Genomic DNA, 20,365 nt, shown 5'->3' on the forward strand with positions numbered 1-20,365 from the left:
AAGAACAACAAATCAGAGTATATTTAATAATTCAGAAGTAAATGATCCGAACAAATTACTGTATAATTAAAATCATAAAACCCGGGCCGGGCGCGGTGGCTCAAGCCTGTAATCCCAGCACTTTGGGAGGCTGAGACGGGCGGATCACGAGGTCAGGAGATCGAGACCATCCTGGCTAACACGGTGAAACCCCGTCTCTACTAAAAAATACAAAAAAAAACTAGCCGGGCGAGGATGGCGGGCGCCTGTAGTCCCAGCTACTCCGGAGGCTGAGGCAGGAGAATAGCGTGAACCCAGGAGGCGGAGCTTGCAGTGAGCTGAGATCCGGCCACTGCACTCCAGCCTGGGCGACAGAGCGAGACTCCGTCTCAAAAAAAAAAAAATAAAAAATAAAAATAAAAATCATAAAACCCTTTGAGGAGGGTCATTTTATTATTAAATACATAAATCAATGGGAAAAAGAGCATTAGTATTCCTCATAAGATCTTTAACACTCCCCCAGTACCTAAGAGCAAATTAAACTTACATTTAACTTCTTTCCCCCCGCCAAGAGAGAGTCTTGCTCTGTCACCCAGGCTGGAGTGCAGTGGCTCAATCTCAGCTCACTGCAACCTCTGCCTCCTGGGTTCAAGCAATTCTCCTGCCTCAGCCTCCCCAGTAGCTGGGATTACAGGCGCCCAGCACCACACTCGGCTAATTTTTCTGTTTTTAGTAGAGACGGGGTTTCACCATGTTGGCCAGCCTGGTCTCAAGCTCCTGACCTTGTGATCTCCCCATCTCGGCCTCCCAGAGTGCTCGGATTACAGGCGAGCCATTGCACCCAGGCACTTACATTTAATTTCTAAAGTTAGGGCATCTAACTGCTTTTTTATCTTCCAGAAATTCTTCAAAATTCTTGGTTCACTAACTCGTTTTTATTTTTTCAAGCTGGTCTGAATTTATCCAGCTCTTTTCTGTCATTTCAAGGTATAATCCCATGATCTCACATTACTACTATGAGACCAGCAAGTATACAGGGAGGAGCAATGAGACCCGAGATCTTGTTTTGACTCTGCCAGTATAGGTTGCAAACCCTTAATCCGAAAATCCAAAACCCTCCAAAATCCAAAACTTTCTGAGCAACAACATGACACTCAAAGGAAATGCTCATGGAGTTTTCCAATTTCTGATTTTTTGATTTGAGATGCTCAATCGGTAAGAACATAATGCAGATATTACAAAACCTCAAAATATCCAAAATCCTAAACATTTCTGGTCCCAGAATTTCAAATAAGGGATATTCAACATAATTATCGTAAAAGTTTCTTAAACACCCTAAAATGGCAACGCACATAGATTAGTGAAGACAAAACATCCTACACCCAAAGATATTATTATTTTGGGCTGTTGAACAAGCATAATGATACAGCCTTCTGACGCCTCCCCCAATTTCACTCTAAATTTAGGAGCAAAAGCTGGAATCATTAAAATGTTATTTTAAATGAAAACAATCTCCCTAAAAACTGGCACACACTTTTAAGATAAAGATAGAAGACGTCAAAGAAAAATTCCCTACTTTCAGTGGCTGCTTCAGGCCTTGTCAAGATTCCAGATGCCAGCCAGGCACGGTGGCTCATGCCTGTAATCCCAGCACTTTGGGAGACCAAGGTGGGCAGATCACTTGAGGTTAGGAGTTCGAGATTGGCCTGGCCAATATGGTGACACTATGTCTCTACTACACGCCTGTAATCCCAGGACTTTGGGAGGCCGAGGCAGGCAGATCATGAGGTCAAGAGATGGAAACCATCCTAGTCAACATGATGAAACGCTCGTCTGTACTAAAAATACAAAAATTAGCTGGGCATGGTGGTGCACACCTGTAGTCCCAGCTACTTGGGAGGCTGAGGCAGGAGAATTGTTTGAACCCGGGAGGCGGAGGTTACAGTTGAGCCGAGATGATGCTAGAGTACTCCAGCCTGGGCAACAGAGCGAGACTCGGTCTCAAACAAACAAAAAGATTCCAGATGCCCCTGGAGTCATGCACTCATTCTCCCCTGTGGTTAGGATACTTCTGCAGAAAAACTAGAGAAACACTGTACTCTAAGCCAGCAGTCCCCAACCTTTTTGGTACCAGGGAGAATCTCATAAAGAGTGCACAAGCTAGATCCCTTGCACGGGCAGTTCACAATAGGGTTTGAGCTCCTATGAGAAGCTAACACCAAGGCTCATCTGACAGGAGGCAGACCTCAGGCGGTAATGCCCAATCGCCTGCCCACTGCTCACCTCCTGCTGTGTAGCCCAGTTCCCAACAGGCCACGGACCCATACCAGTCCCTGGGCTGGGCGTTGGGGGGCCCCTGCTCCAAGCCAGAGTAACACTGAAGTAACTCAGCTACAGCCCATTGTTTTCATTGCAGTAGACAGACAACTGTATGTTTAACATTAGTTAGGGACATAAAATTAACAAAGGTCAAATTTTAATACTATAAAAAGAGACCAACAGGGGGATTCCAGGAAAGCCTAGGACTGCTGGGAAAGATTTTGGAGGGACTCCTCAGAAAGCTTCTATTTCCCCCAGTTCCTCGCCAACCAGCAAGTGGTCCTTATCTCAGCATTTATCAAAATGTGGTGCAAGAGATTTGTTTTAAAAGGGCACAAAAGTTCTAACCATAAAAAGAAAATTAATAAATTGGTCTTTATATTCTAGTCACAATAAGACACCATTAAAAGTAAAAAGCCCAGAAATCTGAAATACATATATTTGACAAAGAAGTCATATCCAAATTACGTAAAGAACTACTACAAACTAATAAGAAAAAGACATAATGCAATTAAAAATGGGAAAAAAGGCTGGGCATAGTACACCTGTAATTCCAGTACTGTGGGAGGCCAAGGCGGGAGGATCAATTGAGCTCAGGAGTTCAAGACCAACCTGAGCAACATGGTGAAACCCCACGTCTATTTAAAAAAAAAAAGAAGAACGATGCAGGGTAACTTTTAAAATGCATTATTCTTGGGATCCAAAAATCCTAGGAATATTAAATCTCAGTAAAGCTGTTTGTCTTTTTTTTTTTTTTTAAGGTGATTGAAAAATAAATTCCTGGAGTGCTAGAGTAAAGACTACCAACCTTCATTTCTTAGACTACTCTGGTTTGACTTTCCTGTACACTTAAGTTCAAAAACCCTACTTTAGACTATATCTACAGATGGTCCATTCCCTCCTTCCAGTTAATTTTCACATTAGTTTTAGGACTAACGATTACTATTAGGTGCCCCAAAATATCTGAAAACCCTGGTAAATAGTCATGATTGATACAGAATATATCTTTCAACCATCCAGAATATATGGATGACAAGTCATTTTATTCCATCCTCCCACAGGGGAAGAAAAAAAAAAGAGTACAAGGTAACACAATAGCATTTCCAGCTGCATCCTCCTCATGGCCCTACAGTGTATTAATCAAATGATTTAATTTTTAATCATAAGACAGTGGGCCAGGTGCCATGGCTCACACCTGAAATCCCAGCATTTTGGAAGGCAGAAGCAGGAGAATCACTTGAACGCAGGAGTTCAAGACCAACCTGGGCAACATAGTGAGACCCCCATCTCTACTATACATATTTAAAAATTTAATAATAACAAATTAATAAAAATCCTACATCTAGCAATATTATCTTGAATAAATAATTTAGGCCAGGTGCAGTGGCTCACACCTGTAATCCCAGCACTCTGGGAGGCTGAGGCAGGCAGATCACTTGAGGTCAGGAGTTCAAGATCAGCCTGGCCAACATGGCAAAACCCCTGACTCTTCTAAAAAATACAAAAATTAGCTGGGCGTAGTGGCAGGCATCTGTACTCCCAGCTACTCGGGAGGCTGAGGCAGAAGAATCAGTTGAACCCCAGAGGCGGAGGTTGCAGTGAGCCAAGATCGCGCCACTGCACTCCAGCCTAGGTAACAGAGTGACCTGTCTCAAAAAATAATAATAGTAATTCAGAATATCAAAGTCAAAATGCCAAAATAGGCCAGGCATTGCGGCTCACGCCTATAATCCTAGCACTTTGGGAAGTTGAGGAGAAGGAAAGATCACTTGAGGACAAGAATTCAAGACTAACCTAGGTAACACAGGGAGACCCCGTCTCTATAAAAAAATCACCAGGCGTGATGGCACATGCCTGTAGTCCCAGCTACTTGGGAGGCTGAACCACGAGGAGAATCTGAGTCTGGGAGGTTGAGGCTGCAGCGAGCCATGATCTTGCTACTGCATTTCAGCTTAGGTAATAGAGCAAGACCCTGACTCTCCAAAAATAAAAAAAAATTTAAAAAGCCAAATGCACATATATAATTTTCAAAATTTCCTGAAAAATATCTAAAAGTCTAGTATGAGAATGGCTTGTTAAAGTGTGGCTTATTCCTTTAGACTAAGCTTGTCCAACCCGTGGCCCAGGGTTGTTTTGAATGTGGCCCAACACAAATTCATTAACTTTCTTAAAACATTTAGGTTTTTTTGCAATTTTTTAAGCTCATCAGCTATCATTAGCATTAGTGTATTTCATGTGTGGTCCAAGACAATTCTTCCAGTGTGACCCAGGGAGGCCAAAAGATTAGACACCTGTGTTTTAGACTACAATGCAGTCATTTAAAAATCATGTTTTCAAATAACCTTTAGTAGAATATGCAATGGAATATTTTTAAAGCAAGGCTCAAAACAATATGATATAACTAAATAAAAATACATAATCATTCAAGGAAAAAGAAATAAAGCAGGCCAGGCACGGTGGCTCATGCCTGCAATCCAAGCACTTTGGGAGGCCACGGCAGGCAGATTACTTGAGTCCAGGAGTTTGAGACTAGCCTGAGCAACACTGCGAGACCTCGTGCCTACAAAATATACAAAAATTAGCTGTGCGTGGTAGCGCATGTCTGTAGTCCCAGCTACTCAGGAGGCTGAGGTGGGAAGATTGGTGGGGCCTGGGAAGCGAAGGTTGCAATGTGCCAAGATGGTGCCACTGTACTCCAACCTATGCAACAGTGAGACCTTAGTCTCAAAAAAAAAGAAAAAAGTAAATACCATAAAGTATCTCTGGAAGCCAGGTGCAGTGGCTCACGCCTATAGTCCCAGCAGTCTGAGAGGCTGAGACAGGCAGATGGCTTGAGCCCAGGGGATCAAGACCAGCCTGGGCAACATGGCAAAACCGCATCTCTCCACAAAGTTAAAAATTAAAAAAAAAAAAAAAAAGAAAGAAAGAAAAACAAAACCTACCTCTTGGTGGTAAAACTGAGTGATTTTTGTGTTTTTCAAAACACATTTTCAGTTTTTTCACTTCTCTAAAGTAAACAGGCTGGGCACAGTGGCTTGGGCCTGCAATCCCAGCACTTTAGGAGGCCAAAGCAGGAGGATCACCTCAGGTCAGGAGTTTGAGACCAGCCTCGCCAACATGATGAAACCCCGTCTCTACTAAAAATACAAAAAATTAGCCGGGCATGGTGGCTTGTGCCTATAATCCCAGCTACTCAGGTGGCTGAGGCAGGAGAATCGCTTGAACCCGGGAGGAGGAGGTTGTAGCAAGCCAAGATCACACCCTTGCACTGCAGCCTCGGCGACAAGAGTGACGCTGTCTCAAATAATAGTAGTAATAATAATAATAATGTCAAAAATAAACAGGAATTCTTATTCTCCATATTTTTTGAGACGGAGTCTCTCTGTCGCCCAGGGTGGAGTGCAGTGGCGCGATCTCAGCTCACAGCAACCTCCGCCTCCCAGGTTCAAGCGATTCTCCTGCCTCAGTCTCCCAAGTAGCTGGGATTACAGGCGCCCGCCATGATGCCGGGCTAATAGGAATTATTTTTATAATGAGAATTAACAATGAAAAAATTAGTATCAAACTTCTAAAGTAAAATACAATGCTTAAAATCAGATAATCAATATTTCTGCATTTCTGTGTATTATCTTAATTTAAATGTCCCTTATCAAAGACTACTTAAAGTCATAAGAGTCAACTTGAATAGGTTTCTCACCAACCAAAAATGAAAAGGGTGAAAAATGAAAAATGAAAAAAATCAAGGTAATTGCAATGGATATGTTTAAATCCATTGAGTTCATGAAAAATATCAAAACAAAACCTCACAGACCACATCTTTAAGGAATGCCAGGGAACCAAGTCATTAATTTAAAAACTGGTAAATGAAGGGGAACAATTAAGCTTTACCCTGCCACTCCTACAGGCACTGAGGATAAACAACATTTCATGAGGAAAAGTTCTTTAGAGCAGCGGTCCCTAACGTTTTGGGCACTGGGGACCGGTTTTGTGGAAAACAATTTTTCCACAGATGGTGGGGGTAGTTTCGGGATGATCTGAGGGCATTACATTTATTGTGCACTTTATTTCTATCATTATTAAATTGTAACACATAATGAAATAATTACACAACTCATCATAATGTAGAATCAGTGGGATCCCTGAGCTTATTTTCCTGCAACTTAGATAGTCCCATCAGGGGGTGATGGGAGACAGTGACAGATCATCAGGCACAAGATTCTCACAAAGGGTGCGCAACCTAGATCCCTCTCGTGCCCAGTTCACAACAGGGATTGTGCTCCTAAGACAATCTAATGCCACCACTGATCTGAGAGGAGGTAGAGCTCAGGTGGTAATGTGAGCAATGGGGAGGGGCTGTAAATTCGGCTCAGCACGGTTCCTAACAGGTCACAGCAGATAACAGTCCGTGGCCTGGGAGATGGAGACCCCTGCTTTAGAGATTCTCACCAAATAAGCAGAGCGAAATGTTTAAGTATCACCATTTTGGAATCCCTAACGATGTAAAATGGCTACTAATGTCACTGAAGAAGTAAGACATCAAGCATCTCCTGATAACAGTATATAATACCACCTATTGCACAGTCTTGAGAAAGAAAGCAAAACTTTATGTGCTGAATAACGGTAACAAAATATTGTGTGAGACAAATATGAAAATTTTGAGCTTACAAAAATTATGTTCCCTTTTCAGTCCCCTGTGGAACACATATAAAAACTTGTTGGCCAGGAGCAGTGGCTCATGCCTATAATCCCAGCACTTTGGAAGGCCAAGGCGGGCGGATCACTTGAGGTCAGGAGTTCGAGACCAGCCTGACCAACATGGAGAAACCTTGTCTCTACTAAAAATACAAAAATTAACTGGGCTTGGTGGCAGATGCCTATAATCCCAGTTATTCAGGAGGCCGAGCCAGGAGAAGTGCATGAACCCGGGAGGCGGAGACTGCAGTGAGGCAAGATGGTGCCACTGCATTCCAGCCTGGGCGACAGAGAGAGACTCCATCTTTAAAAAAAAAAAAAAAAAATTAGCCAGGCGTGGTGGCACGCACCTGTAATCCCAGCTACTCAGGAGGCTGAGGTGGGAGAACTGCTTGAACCCAGGAGGCAGAGATTGCAGTGAGCCGAGATAGTGCCACTGCACTGCAGGCCAGGCCACAGAGTGAGACTCCATCTCAAAAAAAAAAAAAAAATTTGTCATAAACTAAACCACAAAAAAAAAAAAAACTCACTTAACTTTAACACACAGAAATCATTCTGGCCAAACAATCTGATTATGATACAATGTAAACCAGAAAATATTAATGGGATTATAACCAAGAGAAAGCAAATCCATTTGAAAACACCCGAGTCTTAATTAAACAGTCAATATCAGACTTTAAGGCACTCCTCCCCCAAGAGGCACTTCCTTTAAAGTCAGATTCAGGACAATAATGACTATTCTCACCATTATGATTCAGCGTTATTCTGAATCTAGATCAAAAGAATAGGTAATAAAAATTAGTGTAATTATTTCAGGAAAGGTGGAACTAAAAGTATGGTGTCAATGCTATGATTATACCTAAAACATCTGAAACAACTTAAAAAAAAAACACTTTTAGACTAAACTTTAAAATCTACCAAATAACTATTAAAAAAAAAAAAAAAAGTCAGGAGCCTTACTGTATAGCATCCAGATAAAAAGTAACAGAGTTGAAGGAAGATTGTTCCATTCAAATTACCAACAAAAAGATTAATTGAAAATTTCTCAACGAGAAATATACAGGAATTACATGTTAAAACTTTATTAAATGTAAAATATGTAAAGAAATGGTGAGAAATAAGGACCTTTTAAAACGCCACTTAAGAGCCGGGCATGATGGCTCACATCTGTAATCCTAGCACTTTGGGAGGCCAAGGTAGGTGGATTGCTTGAATCCAGGAGTTTGAAGCCAACCTGGGCAACATAGCAAAACCCTATCTCTACTAAAAATACAAAAATTATTTTGTATTTTTTATTTATTATTATTGTATTTTTTATTAATTATTTTGTATGTACAGGTAGTGCGCACCTGTAGTCACAGGTATTTGGGAGCCTGAGGCAGGAAAATTGCTGGAACCCAGGAGGCAGAGGTTGCAGTGAGCTGAGACCATGCCATTGCACTACAACCTAGGTGACAGAGCGAGACTCTGTCTCAAAAAAAAAAAAGAGGGGGGAAAAAAAGCTGCTTAATCCCTGACAGCTAGGGCTAAATGACAAATATTTTACAGCAAGGAAAAATACCATGACCCATGACATTTCTAAACAACCCCCTGAATTAATTTCAGGCAGTAACTTCAACTCCTGCCCACCCAAAATGAACACTTCACTATAGCTATATCGGTTCCAGTCTTTTCCTTCTCTTCCCAAGGTTTAACCATATAGAAACATCAAAAACGAGAGGTAAAAGTAGCAGAGAAAACTAAGGGATCAGGAACAAATTACTGTGATTTTATTCTAAGACTAAGTCCTTCATCATTACCTGTAATGTTAAAAAGGTAGATAAAGCTTCTTACTGCCAGAAACAATGAGTGAACAAGTAACAGGGTTTTTTCATAAACTCACCTCCCCTATTTTCAATCAATTACCTCTATATTCAAAAAGCATTTATAGAGCAAACAACACATACAAGACAATAATGACTCAAATAGTTCCTTTGGGCCAAGAACTCACAACCAAATAAGACAGTTAGATACGAGACTCCAAGTACCTGGAAAACAAAACATGTAAAAGTGAGATAAAATAAAGCATTAATAGAGTTTTTTGGATTGATTTTTTCAGCCGAATTTTCATCATATATTAAGTGGTCATTGACTTTGAAAGTTTAGAAAGCTGTCATCACTTAAGTTATACTCTGAAGAGGCAACCCGAGGTCAAAATAATCGGAACATCTGCAGAATTAAAAGTCATAGGAAGTAAGGCATGGGAGCTCACGCCTGTAATCCCAGCACTTTGGGAGGCTGAGACAGGAGAAACACTTGAACCTGGGAGGCAGAGGTTGCAGTGAGGCGAGATTGCTCCATTGCACTCCAGCCTGGGTGACAGAGCAAGACTCCACCTCAAAAAAAGAGAGAGAAGAAATGTTAAGTGTAAACCAAATATGGAAGTAGTCTACCTCAAGGTTTTCCAAATGGGAATACTTATAGTATGTGCTACTTTTAACATTCCAATAGAAGTCTCAATGAATGCAAGGGTTTTCTGTTGCTGCTGTTGTTTGCTTACTGTTTTTATTACCATGCTCTCAGTTTGGTGTTCATACAGAATGAGATTTTCATCTAATTTTCTGCAAAGGTTAGACAGAAACATAGATTTGGATTTTTGTATTTAAAAAGGGGGGAAGAGTGGCTAGGTGCAGTGGCTTATGCCTGTAATCCCAGCACTTTGGGAGGGCAAGGCGGGAAGATTATTTGAGCCCAGGAGTTTGCGACCAGCCGTGGCAACACAGTGAGACCCTGTCTCTACAAAAATAAAAATAAAATAATAAAAACCTAGCTGGGTGTACTGGTACATGCCCGTAGTCCCAGCTACTCCAGAGGCTGAGATGGGAAGATTGCTTGAGCCTGGGAGGTTGAGGTTGCAGTGAGCTGTGATGGCGCCATCGCACTCCAACCTGAGCAACAGAGCAAGACCCTGTCTCAAAATAAAGGAGGGAAAGGGGATGTTTGAAATGCTTGTTCCCAGGTGCCATAAAGAAACAGCACTTGAACATAAATACAATTTCCTCAGCAAGGTCATTTTTATACTTTCTGCAGAAAGGGTACACACGCCAGCAGTTCTGCCATGAGAGTACACCTAACAAAGGAGACAGGGTCATTTATAACCTGACGTGTCCACCCTACTGCTGTGTCCGGTTTCCATTGGTTGGAATGGGACCTCACATTCTGTATTTATCCAGACTGGCTAGCAACTTCGAACTTCTTAAAAAAGGCAAAGGCAGAGAACAAAGGAAGGAGGAAGAAACTTGTGGAATGCTGAGAAAGGTAAAAACACCTTCAAATAAGGTAGAGGAACAGGCTATGACCTAATGCTTGCATGAACCAGTATAAGCACGCCAGGGCAAATATTTTAGCTAAATTGTGGGAGCTAAGAACATAAAGTACACTGATTTCTTTATTACGGCTAGCAGATATTTAAGAATGTTAGCACAGGTCTTTGAATAAATTTTGCTTCTAAGAGAAGTTACTGTTTATTCTGAGGAAAGTCTGTCTTCGAAGAGGAACTGCTTCTTTACTTTTTACAAGGGAGAAGGGGGTTCTCTAAAAATAAGTATCATTTACCAGAAAAAAGTTAATTCCCAGGTTCCATGATAAGAAAAACAGTTCTTAGAAGTCATATAGTTATATGCTTATTTACAAGCTTGTCAAAAAACCAGTAAAAATCTGCCTCCACTTCAATTAAGAACATGTATTTCAAATACAATTTTATTTTACAACACTGCAGAAAGAACACTTGGGAAAACCATTCTTAAGTGACATTCAGATCTCAGAAGAACATCAAACGGTACATTTTTCTTCTAACTGCCTTTCTTAGTGCCTCAAAGTAAGGCATTAAAACACAGTGGTGGCCGGGCGTGGTGGCTCAAGCCTGTAATCCCAGCACTTTGGGAGGCCGAGATGGGCGGATCACAAGGTCAGGAGTTCGAGACCAACCTGGCTAACCCAGTGAAACCCCGTCTCTACTAAAAAATACAAAAAGCTAGCCGGGCGAGGTGGCTGGTGCCTGTAGTCCCAGCTACTTGGGAGGCTGAGGCAGGAGAATGGTGTAAACCCGGGAGGCGGAGCTTGCAGTGAGCTGAGATCTGGCCACTGCACTCCAGCCTGGGCGACTCCGTCTCAAAAAAAAAAATAAAATAAAATAAAATAAAATAAAATAAAACACAGTGGTCAGAATGAGATTTTCTTTTCAAATAATATTCAGAATTCCTATTTTCTTCAAATTTTTTGATGGCATTACCACCTGGCCTAGTCTGTCCTAAATGAATAAAAATGTGCATTGAAAGACAGCACACAGCTGGGCGCGGTGGCTCACGCCTGCAATCCCAGCACTTTGGGAGGATGAGGCAGGCAGATCGTGAGGCCTGGAGATCGAGACCATAGTGGCCAACATGGTGAAACCCCACCTCTACTAAAAATAGGAAAATTAGCCGGGCATGGTGGCTGCCCCTGTAGTCCCAGCTACACAGGAGGCTGAGACAGGAGAATCACTTGAACCTAGGAAGCAGAGGCTGCAGTGAGCCAAGATCACGCCACTGCACTCCATCCTAGGTGACAGAGCCAGACTCAGTCTCCAAAAAAAAAAGGCACACATATCATATGCAGAGGCTCACACATGTAATCTCAACACTTTCAGGAGGCCAAGGTGGCCAGCCTAAGCAACATAGTGAGACTTCGCCTCTACAAAAACTTTAAAAATTAGCTTGGCGTGGTGGTATATGTCTGAAGTCCAAGCTAATCAGGAGCCTGAGGTGGGAGGTCGCTCGAGCCCAGGAGCTTAAGGTTAAAACAGGGAATTACGATTGCACTCCCTATGATTCCAGCCTGGGTAACAGACCAAGACTGTCTCTTCAAAAAAAAACACACACTATAAGAAAGAGCATACTGGAACTTCCAGAGGTCTGAAAACTTGCACTGATACATCCCAAATGCCAAAACCAGTGCCCAGTCCACGCAATGCACTCAAAAAATTGTGTTCAAAGACTGATGTCTGCCTCTATTACATTGTATTAACCCATGACTGTGCAATAACTTATAAGCCTCTGTGTCTTCATTTTTTAAATGAAGGTAACTTAAGAGAATACCTGTTACCCCAGGATTGAATATAAGTCTTCCAAGATAAGAGGCAGAAATGAAAGATGTCATAATGTGAAAATGTTCATTAATTAGCTATTTTCTTGACCTCTGTCCATGAGATTTGATTATAGCAAACCTTAGACAAAAAAATTCAAATGAAATGGAAACTCAGTTGTAAAATCACCAATTTGGCAAAGAAGCAGAACCTCATGAGAATGATCAAAGTGATAACAGATGTTAATATTTTTTAGGTTTTCTAATAGTATTGGTATTGCTTTTTTTTAAAAAAAATCCTTTTCCTTTAAAGATACATACTGGAAACATTTTTGAATAAATAATATGCTTCAAAAACAATGGGGAAAGGGGATGATGAAAAGAACATAATTGGCCATGAGTTAATTAATTGAAGATGGGTGATGAGGTTCATTATATTATCTTTTGTATATTTTTGATATTTTTCATAATAAAAAATATTTAATGAAAAAAGTTTAAATATTAGAAAATTTCAAATCAGAAACACACATAGGCTCACCGGCCAACGATGTTCAGGAAGAAATAGCCAATTAACTAGTGAAAAGAAAACTGAAAAGCTGTTTTCAAGAAATTACTGAGAGATCTCTGGAAAATAGTAAGGGCCTCAAATAAAAGTTTATGTGTGACAGTGTCATGAAAAATCAAACGTGTGCATGTGTAGGGACAGAGGGTATATGGAAACTCTATACTTTCCATTCAATTTTGCTGTGAACCTACAATTGCTCTCAGAAATAAAATTTATTAGTTTTGAAAAAATCAAATATGAAATGTGTCTTATTGTGCTATTACATTATACAACTTTATCAAAAAAATTCATGTCCTCCAAAATCAGTTCCTTTTTTTTCCCCTTATGGAAAATCAACTTTCTCACTACAAAGAAATTTTGGTTCCTATTTTGAATGATCACTTAATAACAAAGACAAACCTCTTCTATCACTCTGTCTAACTGGTTCTCACTGATGAGTTTGGTAATTTGTCAAGATTTCAAGATTCATTTACAAATAAAACCACTTGCATTTATTGTATACTTCAATTTCAATACTCAAACATTAGATACTCTTAGATGCCTCACACCAGACAATACAGATTCAGCAGTTAGCATTTCCTTTCTTTCTCAACATGGGGATGATACGAATGTGGGTGGTCCTGTGGCCACTTATCACTTTCCACAAGAGAAGGTTTGTGTATTTGATAACTCATACCTTGACTACACTTAAGTTTCTGGTGGTTACATAATCTAATTAAATACATTATGTGGTTTCAACTGGGATAGTCAATCTAGGAAGGCTACATAATATTTGTAATAATAATTAAACAACTGTACTTTCAATTCTAAAAGCTGCCACACTTTTAATTAGCAATTAAAATGACTTCACAGTATAATACAGTCACTTAATCATAAAACAATACAGAACATGTCACTGTAGCAAACAAGGGATCTAAATTTGCTTCATCTTACACCAAACCCACATACTTTACTAAAATCAAAATTCTGTTTAAATCACACACACACACACACACACACACACACACACAAACACACACACACGGGAATCATGGATGGGATAAGCTGTAGGAAATAGTAACCTATTCCCTTATTCTCCATCCTTTTCCCTCCCTTTCTTCCAGATCAGTTTAAAAAGAACAAAGAGCTAGAAAGGCCAAGTTATTATTTATTCATTTATTTATTTTTAAGACAAGAGTCTCCCTCTGTTGCCTAGGTTGGAGTGCAGTGGTGCAATCTCGGCTCACTGTAGCCTCTGCCTCCCAGGTTCAAGCGATTCTTCTGCCTCAGTCTCCCGAGTAGGTGGGATTACAGGTGAGTGCCACCACACCCGGCAACATTTTGTATTTTTAGTAGAGACAGGGTTTCACCAAGTTGGCCAGGGAACTCCTGACCTCAGGTAATCCCAGTCTCCCAAAGTGCTGGGATTACAGACGTGAGCCACGACACCCAGTGCACCCAAGAGATATTTCGAACTGTATGTTTTGGAGCCCTCAGGAAGTTTCAGAAGATCTATTATCAAGGAAGCAGTATATATATTTTTTTAATGAGTGGGGTTTTAATTTGCCTGAGGAATCCAATTTCATGTTTAAAATTTTGGGGTTTTTTATTTATTTTTATTTTTTGTTTTTTTTGAGTTGGAGTCTCACTCTTTCTTTCACCCAGGTTGGAGTTCAGCCGTGCGATCGCGGCTCACTGCAGCCTCCGCCTCCCAGGTTCAAGCAATTCTCCTGCCTCAGCCCCCTGAGTAGCTGGGATTACAGGCACCCGCCACCACGCCCAGTTGTTTGTGGCGTTTTTTTGTATTTTCAGTAGGGACAGGGTTTCCCCATGTTGGTCAGGCTGGTCTCGAACTCCTGACCTTGTGATCCACCTGCGTCGGCCTCCCAAAGTGCTGGGATTACAGGCTTGAGCCACCGCGCCTGGCCAAAATTTGTTTTTTTAACACCCCACTACTGGTGCCACATGGTGGCTCATGCCTTTATTCCTAGCACTTTGGGAGGCTGAGATGGGTGGATCATTTGGGGCCAGGAGTTTGAGACAGCCTGAGCAACATGGCGAAACCCCCTCTCTACTAAAAATACAAACATTCGTCAGGTGTGGTGGCACTCACCTGCAATGCCAGCTACCTGGAGGCAGAGACACAAGGATTGCTTGAACCTGGGAGGTGGAGGTTGCAGTGAGCTTAGATTGTGCCACTGCACTCCAGCCTGGATGACAGAGTGAGACTCTGTCTCAAAAAAAATTAAAATAAAAAATAAAGCACTCCACTACTAAATTTAAAGTTTGAAAACCCACTAACAATCTAAATTCTCACCAGGATAATAATGTTAAGCAGGGCACGGTGGCTCATGCCTATAATTCCAACACTTTCGGAAGCCGAGGCGGGCAGATCACTTGAGGTCAGGAGTTTGAGACTGGCCTGGCCAACATGGTGAAACCCTGTCTCTACTAAGAATGCAAAAAAATTAGCCAGGCATGGTGGCACATGCCTGTAATCCCAGCTACTCTGTCCTGGGCAACAGAGCAAGACTCTGTCTCAAAAAATAATAATAATAAAATAAAATAAGATAATAATGTTGGTGGCAAGGCCAGATACACCTCACGTACAGATAACCTGAGGTGTTCTAACTAGCACTCACAGCCTCTCATGAAAGGTCCAGAAGGGCAAGGGGGCAAAATCAAGTTTTTTGAGTTGTTTGTTGTTTTTGAGACGGAGTCTCGCTCTTTCGCCCAAGCTGGAGTGGCGCTCGGCTCACTGCAACCTCTACCTCCCAGATTCAAGCGATTCTCCTGCCTCAGTCTCCTGAGTAGCTGGGATTAAAGGCGCAGGCCACCATGCTAGGCTAATTTTCTTAATTTTAGTAAAGATGGGGTTTCACCATGTTTGTCAGGCTGGTTTCGAACTCCTGACCTCATGATCCGTCTGCCTCGGCCTCCCAAAGTTCTGGGATTACAGGCGTAACAAAATCAAGTTTTAAGAATACCTTTCTTCAACTCCCTTCATTCTCTACACGGGCCATACAAGTTATCTACCAATATTTCACTTACAGTGTCCATGAGCTGTCTGCCATTTTCCAAAGACCATTAACTTGTTCCTACTTTCTCTAATTTGTTTCAAGTTCTCTGATTTGTTTTCTCCCTTATTAAAAATTTGCCTTGTGATACATTACATCACACAAACTCTCTTGACCAGTTCTAGTACATTGAACTGTCTATATCTCACTGGAAAAAGCCTGTATCACATGGCAAAGTATTTGAAAATATAGAAATAACCTTTCTTCAGAGATGCTAAACAGATCTGCAAGTTTCGAAATGGATTGAAACTACTAAAAATGAAGAAAAATGTCAAAAAGAAGGGTGGGCACAGTGGCTCAGCCTGTAATCCTAGCACTTTGGGAGGCCGAGGCATGCAGATCACCTGGGTTCGAGACCAGTCTTGCCAACATGGTGAAACCCTATCGCTACTAAAACTACAAAAATTAGCCAGGCATGGCAGCATACAACTGCAATCCCAGCTACTCAGGAGGCTGAGGCAGGAGAATTGTTTGAACAGGGGAGGTGGATGTGGAGGTTGCAGTGAGCAAGACACTGCCACTGCACTCCAGCCTGGGCGACAGAGTGAGACTGTCTCAAAAAAAAAAAAAAAAAAGTCAAAAAGAGGGACCAAATATAAAGCCTGAGAACCTCCCAAACCAGAACTTGGTCCCAAACACACCTCTGATGTCCAGATTAGGGGTGCACAGTTCTGATCCGCAAGATAGTCCCAGTAACTCTCAACTGCATTTACACTTTGGTCTTTAGGAATGTACCTGATCTATGCAACTGTTTCTAGTATTTTACAAATTATTCAAACAGTTCTACACACAATGACTGATGTGAAGCTTGACAGGATTAAAAAAATAAAACTGCAGAATAACAGAGTAGAAATGCTTCTCAAGAATTTAGTGCAGGTCAGGTGCGGTGGCTCACACATGTAATCCTAGCACTTTGGGAGGCCCAGGCAGGCAGATTGCTTGAGGTCAGGAGTTCAAGACCAGCCTGACCAACATGGTGAAACCCTGTCTCTACTAAAAATACAAAGAAAGTAGCCAGGCATGGTGGCACTCGCCTATAATCCCACCTGCCTGGGAGGCTGAGGCAGGAGAATCACTTGAACCCGAAAGGCAGGGGATGCAGTGAGCCAAGATCCCGTCACTGCACTCCAGCCTGGGCAACAGCAAGACTCCACCTCAAAAAAAAAAAAAAAAAAAAGAATTATTTAGTCCAATCTCCTCATTTCACGCACAAGAATACTGAAACACATGATTAAGTAACTTTCCCACAGTCTCAGGGCTAGTGGGAGAAGCTAGATTTTCTTTTCATTACCACTTTCTATTCTACGAAGTACTAAGTATGATCACCACTCAGCTTTCGTCACACATTTTGGCATCATTCAGATGTTCACTTATGCAACACAGAAGGCTTAAAAAACAAGCACAACTATAAACAGGTCACCTTAACATGACTTAGGAAAAAAAACACACTCAAGATCACAACATGTCCCACTGCATTCAAAATGTCTCACAATGCAATACCAAGAAGCAGTTTCCAGCATCTAACCACTATTCCAAAACAAAATTTTACCCAATAGCATTTCTTGTTGGTTATTTAGATATAAATGGTTATAGGTTCATGGGTATTAAGCCATCAGCAATCCAGCCCTAAACACCAAACATTAGCTCCACTGTTATTTTTAGCCCTTTCTAAGTAAAAACTTTTACCTAATAAGCCAAAACAATAACAAAACCCGGAGTGCTAATTTGCCAAACTTGAACAATAAATACGTCAGAAATCAATGTTTAAGTATGCCTTGGTAGATTCTAGGTTCATAAATCCAAACCAGATATGCCTTCGCACCATGGCATATTTATATACTGTACATCTAAAAAAAGCTGTTTGTGTCCCCAAAAATGGTAGGTATTCTCCCGGCAAGTCTAATCCAAGTGATTAAAATGGGGAATCACTGTAACAAAGTGACTATTTTTACTGTGCCTGAGTAACACAAAAACCTAGGAGTCTCACTTCAAAAAGCATTTGGATTGTAACTATTTATGAAGTATTCTTTTTTGACTAAACGTGATTCTCCCTGTTGCATTCCTGCTTCTGCCGCCCCTCACCCCCATTCTCCTAAGGATCGTTAACACCAAAAACTTCTTTATACTCTAGTTAGGAGGAGAGTTGTTAACCTTGACATTTTATGATCACTCTCTGAAGAGGGCAAATTACATGTTTCAGTTTTGCTTCTTTTTAATTTTAGGTCCCACCCACCCCTCAAGTGGAAATGAGAAATTTGTCAGAGGCCCCTTAATAATCGGCTGACGAGAATCATCCAGTGAAGAAATATGGACAAAACTATTATAAAACCCTGAGTCATCACTCAGTTCAATCAGTGGATTTGGGTAAACACTGAATGAGTGACTTATGTCTTGTGTGTTCACTCATCCATACCCACATGCGTGAACATACCATGTTACTAGATTTTATGTACAGTTAACCAAACAAGATACAGCAAAATCATTTCTTAAAAAGCTCTTCGGACACAGTAAAGATGCCCACCCAGCAGGTAAATGTAACCTTTCCTCCCCCACTGTATTTTTATTCTTTGTTTTTTGTTTTTTTTCTAATTTCAGTGACACTATAGTTTGAAGCTAGTTTACAAACAGAACTCCTGAAACTGATTCAGGTAACCTATGTTAATCTGAGTAACTCAAAATATTAACACAAGCCTGATACTAGTATCGCCCTGGACATCCTGAGAGTGCTCTTCCCTACTTTCCTCAGTATCTTAAAGGCCTCTCCACAAGAAATGTCACAACAGAAACAACACACAATCCTTATGATCTTAAACAACATTGTCCACATTAACGTCTAAGACGTTAAGCTCAAGAATGAAGTCTGACTTTAAACCAACCTTTTCGATCAACTCCGCCAGGTCTGACCGGGCCCCAAAAAAGCAGAACCCGTAAGTTTCCCGATGGTTTCCTTTCCATTCAGAAAGTTACTAGACGCCAACGGAGATGTGAAGAGGCGGGGATCGTAGGGGAAGGAAGAACCGGAGGAAGCAGGGAGAGAAGTCACAGAACTCCCCCAAAGACAAATCCTCTCTGCCCCGCCTCTCCTATGCGCAAAGGTCCCACGGAGGACCCTTGGGAAAGGCTCACCTCTCTCCCTCGGGGTTGGGGCCCCTGGGCTCCCCAGGACCCCCCAGGTGGGAAGACAACAACCCGAACACTTCGGGAGAAGCAGATGGAGAGGACGTGGAGGACTGGTGAGGACCCGGGAATCCCGGTAAGAAAGTGTCAGGGAGGACGGCTTGAGTGCTTCACAGCCTCTGTCACGACCCTGGGACCACCGCTCGGGGACAGCTCCAGGGAGGACAGACCTAAGGGTCCAGCCCTCCGGACAAAGAGCACCCATCCCCGACACCTCTCACTAAGCCTCTCCCCGCGGCCCGGCCTGCAGGCCTGGGCACACTTACGTGGAGAGTTTCCTGGTCCAGAAGAGGCCCCCGGGCCACAGCTCTTGGAGCTGCACCGCCCGGCCCAGGTTGCATTTGATCTGGGCCAGCTGCAAGTCGGACTCGGCGTCTAGCCGCTCGGCGTAGGGCAGCAGCTTGTTGTAGACGATCTCCTTCTGCGGGACGAAGCCCCGCGGGCCCGGCTCGGGACGCCCGCCCGGCTCCGGGGGCTCTCCGACTCTCGCCCGTTCGGCCAGCTCCATGAGCCCAGGGACACCCCCCCTACCCCCTCCCACCCTAACCCTCCCCGACCCCCACCCCTCTCCGGGCTCCGCCTCCTCCGCGTCTTCGTCGCCCTGCGGCCGCCGGCGGCCCGTCGCCCTCTGACCGATCGCTAGGCCCCCTTCCCTGGCCGGCGTGCTGCTGGGCCCCGCGCGGTTCCCGGTTCGTTGGCGGCGACAGCGGCCGCTCTGCCCGCCCCGCACCGGCTCGGCTGGTGACGCTGCAGCCGCCGGGCTCAGAGGTTCCGGACCGGTCTCAAGTCACTTCCGGGGCGGGGCGGGGCGGAGCGACGGCCTCGGGGGAGGCGGTGGTGGCGGCAGCTGGAGCCCAGCGGGCCGCGCCTCCGTCGCCGTGGGCCCGACTCGGAGCCCCCACCCCGGGCCTCACCGGCCCAGCGCGAGGCTGCCTCACCGGAAACACGAGGCCGAATTCCAAGCTATTGTCCTGCTTCGCCGGGGGTCGCGCACTCCAGGCAGCGCCCACCAGAGCCCCAGGCGAGGCGACAGGCGGCAGCCAGGTCGACCTGGTCCCCCAGCCGAGCAGCCCCGGCTTCTAGGTTACAGGGATTTATGGAAAAGCCTACGTACCCACTTGCTCCTTATAGATTTATTTAGTCCATCCCACTTGTTCCTTATAGATTTAATTATTCTGTCCCCTTTAAGTCCCCATCTTTCTGGTATTCTGGCCGCCATCATTCCAAATAAGAAAATCGTTAACTCACTGAATAAATGCTAATTGAACAAATGTTTTGTGTGTAAGGCGCTCCGTTTAGGCTATTGAGATGGAAAGTTTAACCTGGTTTCCGCCCTCCCAAGGACTTAGTCTAGCAGAGATAAAGACGTGAATTACAAGATAATGCTCTTAATTGCTAGTTAAGTACAGGAAGCCTTAGAAACTCTACAGAGAAGTTTAAACTAGGGGGTTGAGAGGGTGTCAGTTTCCTAGAAGTG

The 20,365-nt window shown here is 43.0% G+C and overlaps 1 protein-coding gene across 7 annotated transcripts in view; it reads right to left on the reverse strand.

Annotated features, from left to right (window-relative positions):
- PSME4 (proteasome activator subunit 4) overlaps nucleotides 1–19,638 on the reverse strand; it is a 106,994-nt gene extending 87,356 nt beyond the window's left edge. For 6 of the 7 annotated variants that reach the window (XR_749655.2, XR_004054325.1, XM_030921093.1 and 3 more), the window contains exon 1: nucleotides 19,155–19,425. Coding sequence is in view for 5 of the 7 variants with exons in the window: in XM_030921093.1 (XP_030776953.1) it covers nucleotides 19,155–19,396 (242 nt within the window). In the remaining 2 variants the exon portion in view is untranslated. Of the gene's footprint in view, nucleotides 1–19,154 lie in introns of all 7 variants that reach the window. The other variant, XM_010378889.2, reaches the window with a different exon arrangement.
- Nucleotides 19,639–20,365: the final 727 nt, after the last annotated feature.

This window comes from Rhinopithecus roxellana, chromosome 17 (genome assembly GCF_007565055.1).
Source record: "Rhinopithecus roxellana isolate Shanxi Qingling chromosome 17, ASM756505v1, whole genome shotgun sequence".
Lineage (NCBI taxonomy): Eukaryota > Metazoa > Chordata > Mammalia > Primates > Cercopithecidae > Rhinopithecus > Rhinopithecus roxellana.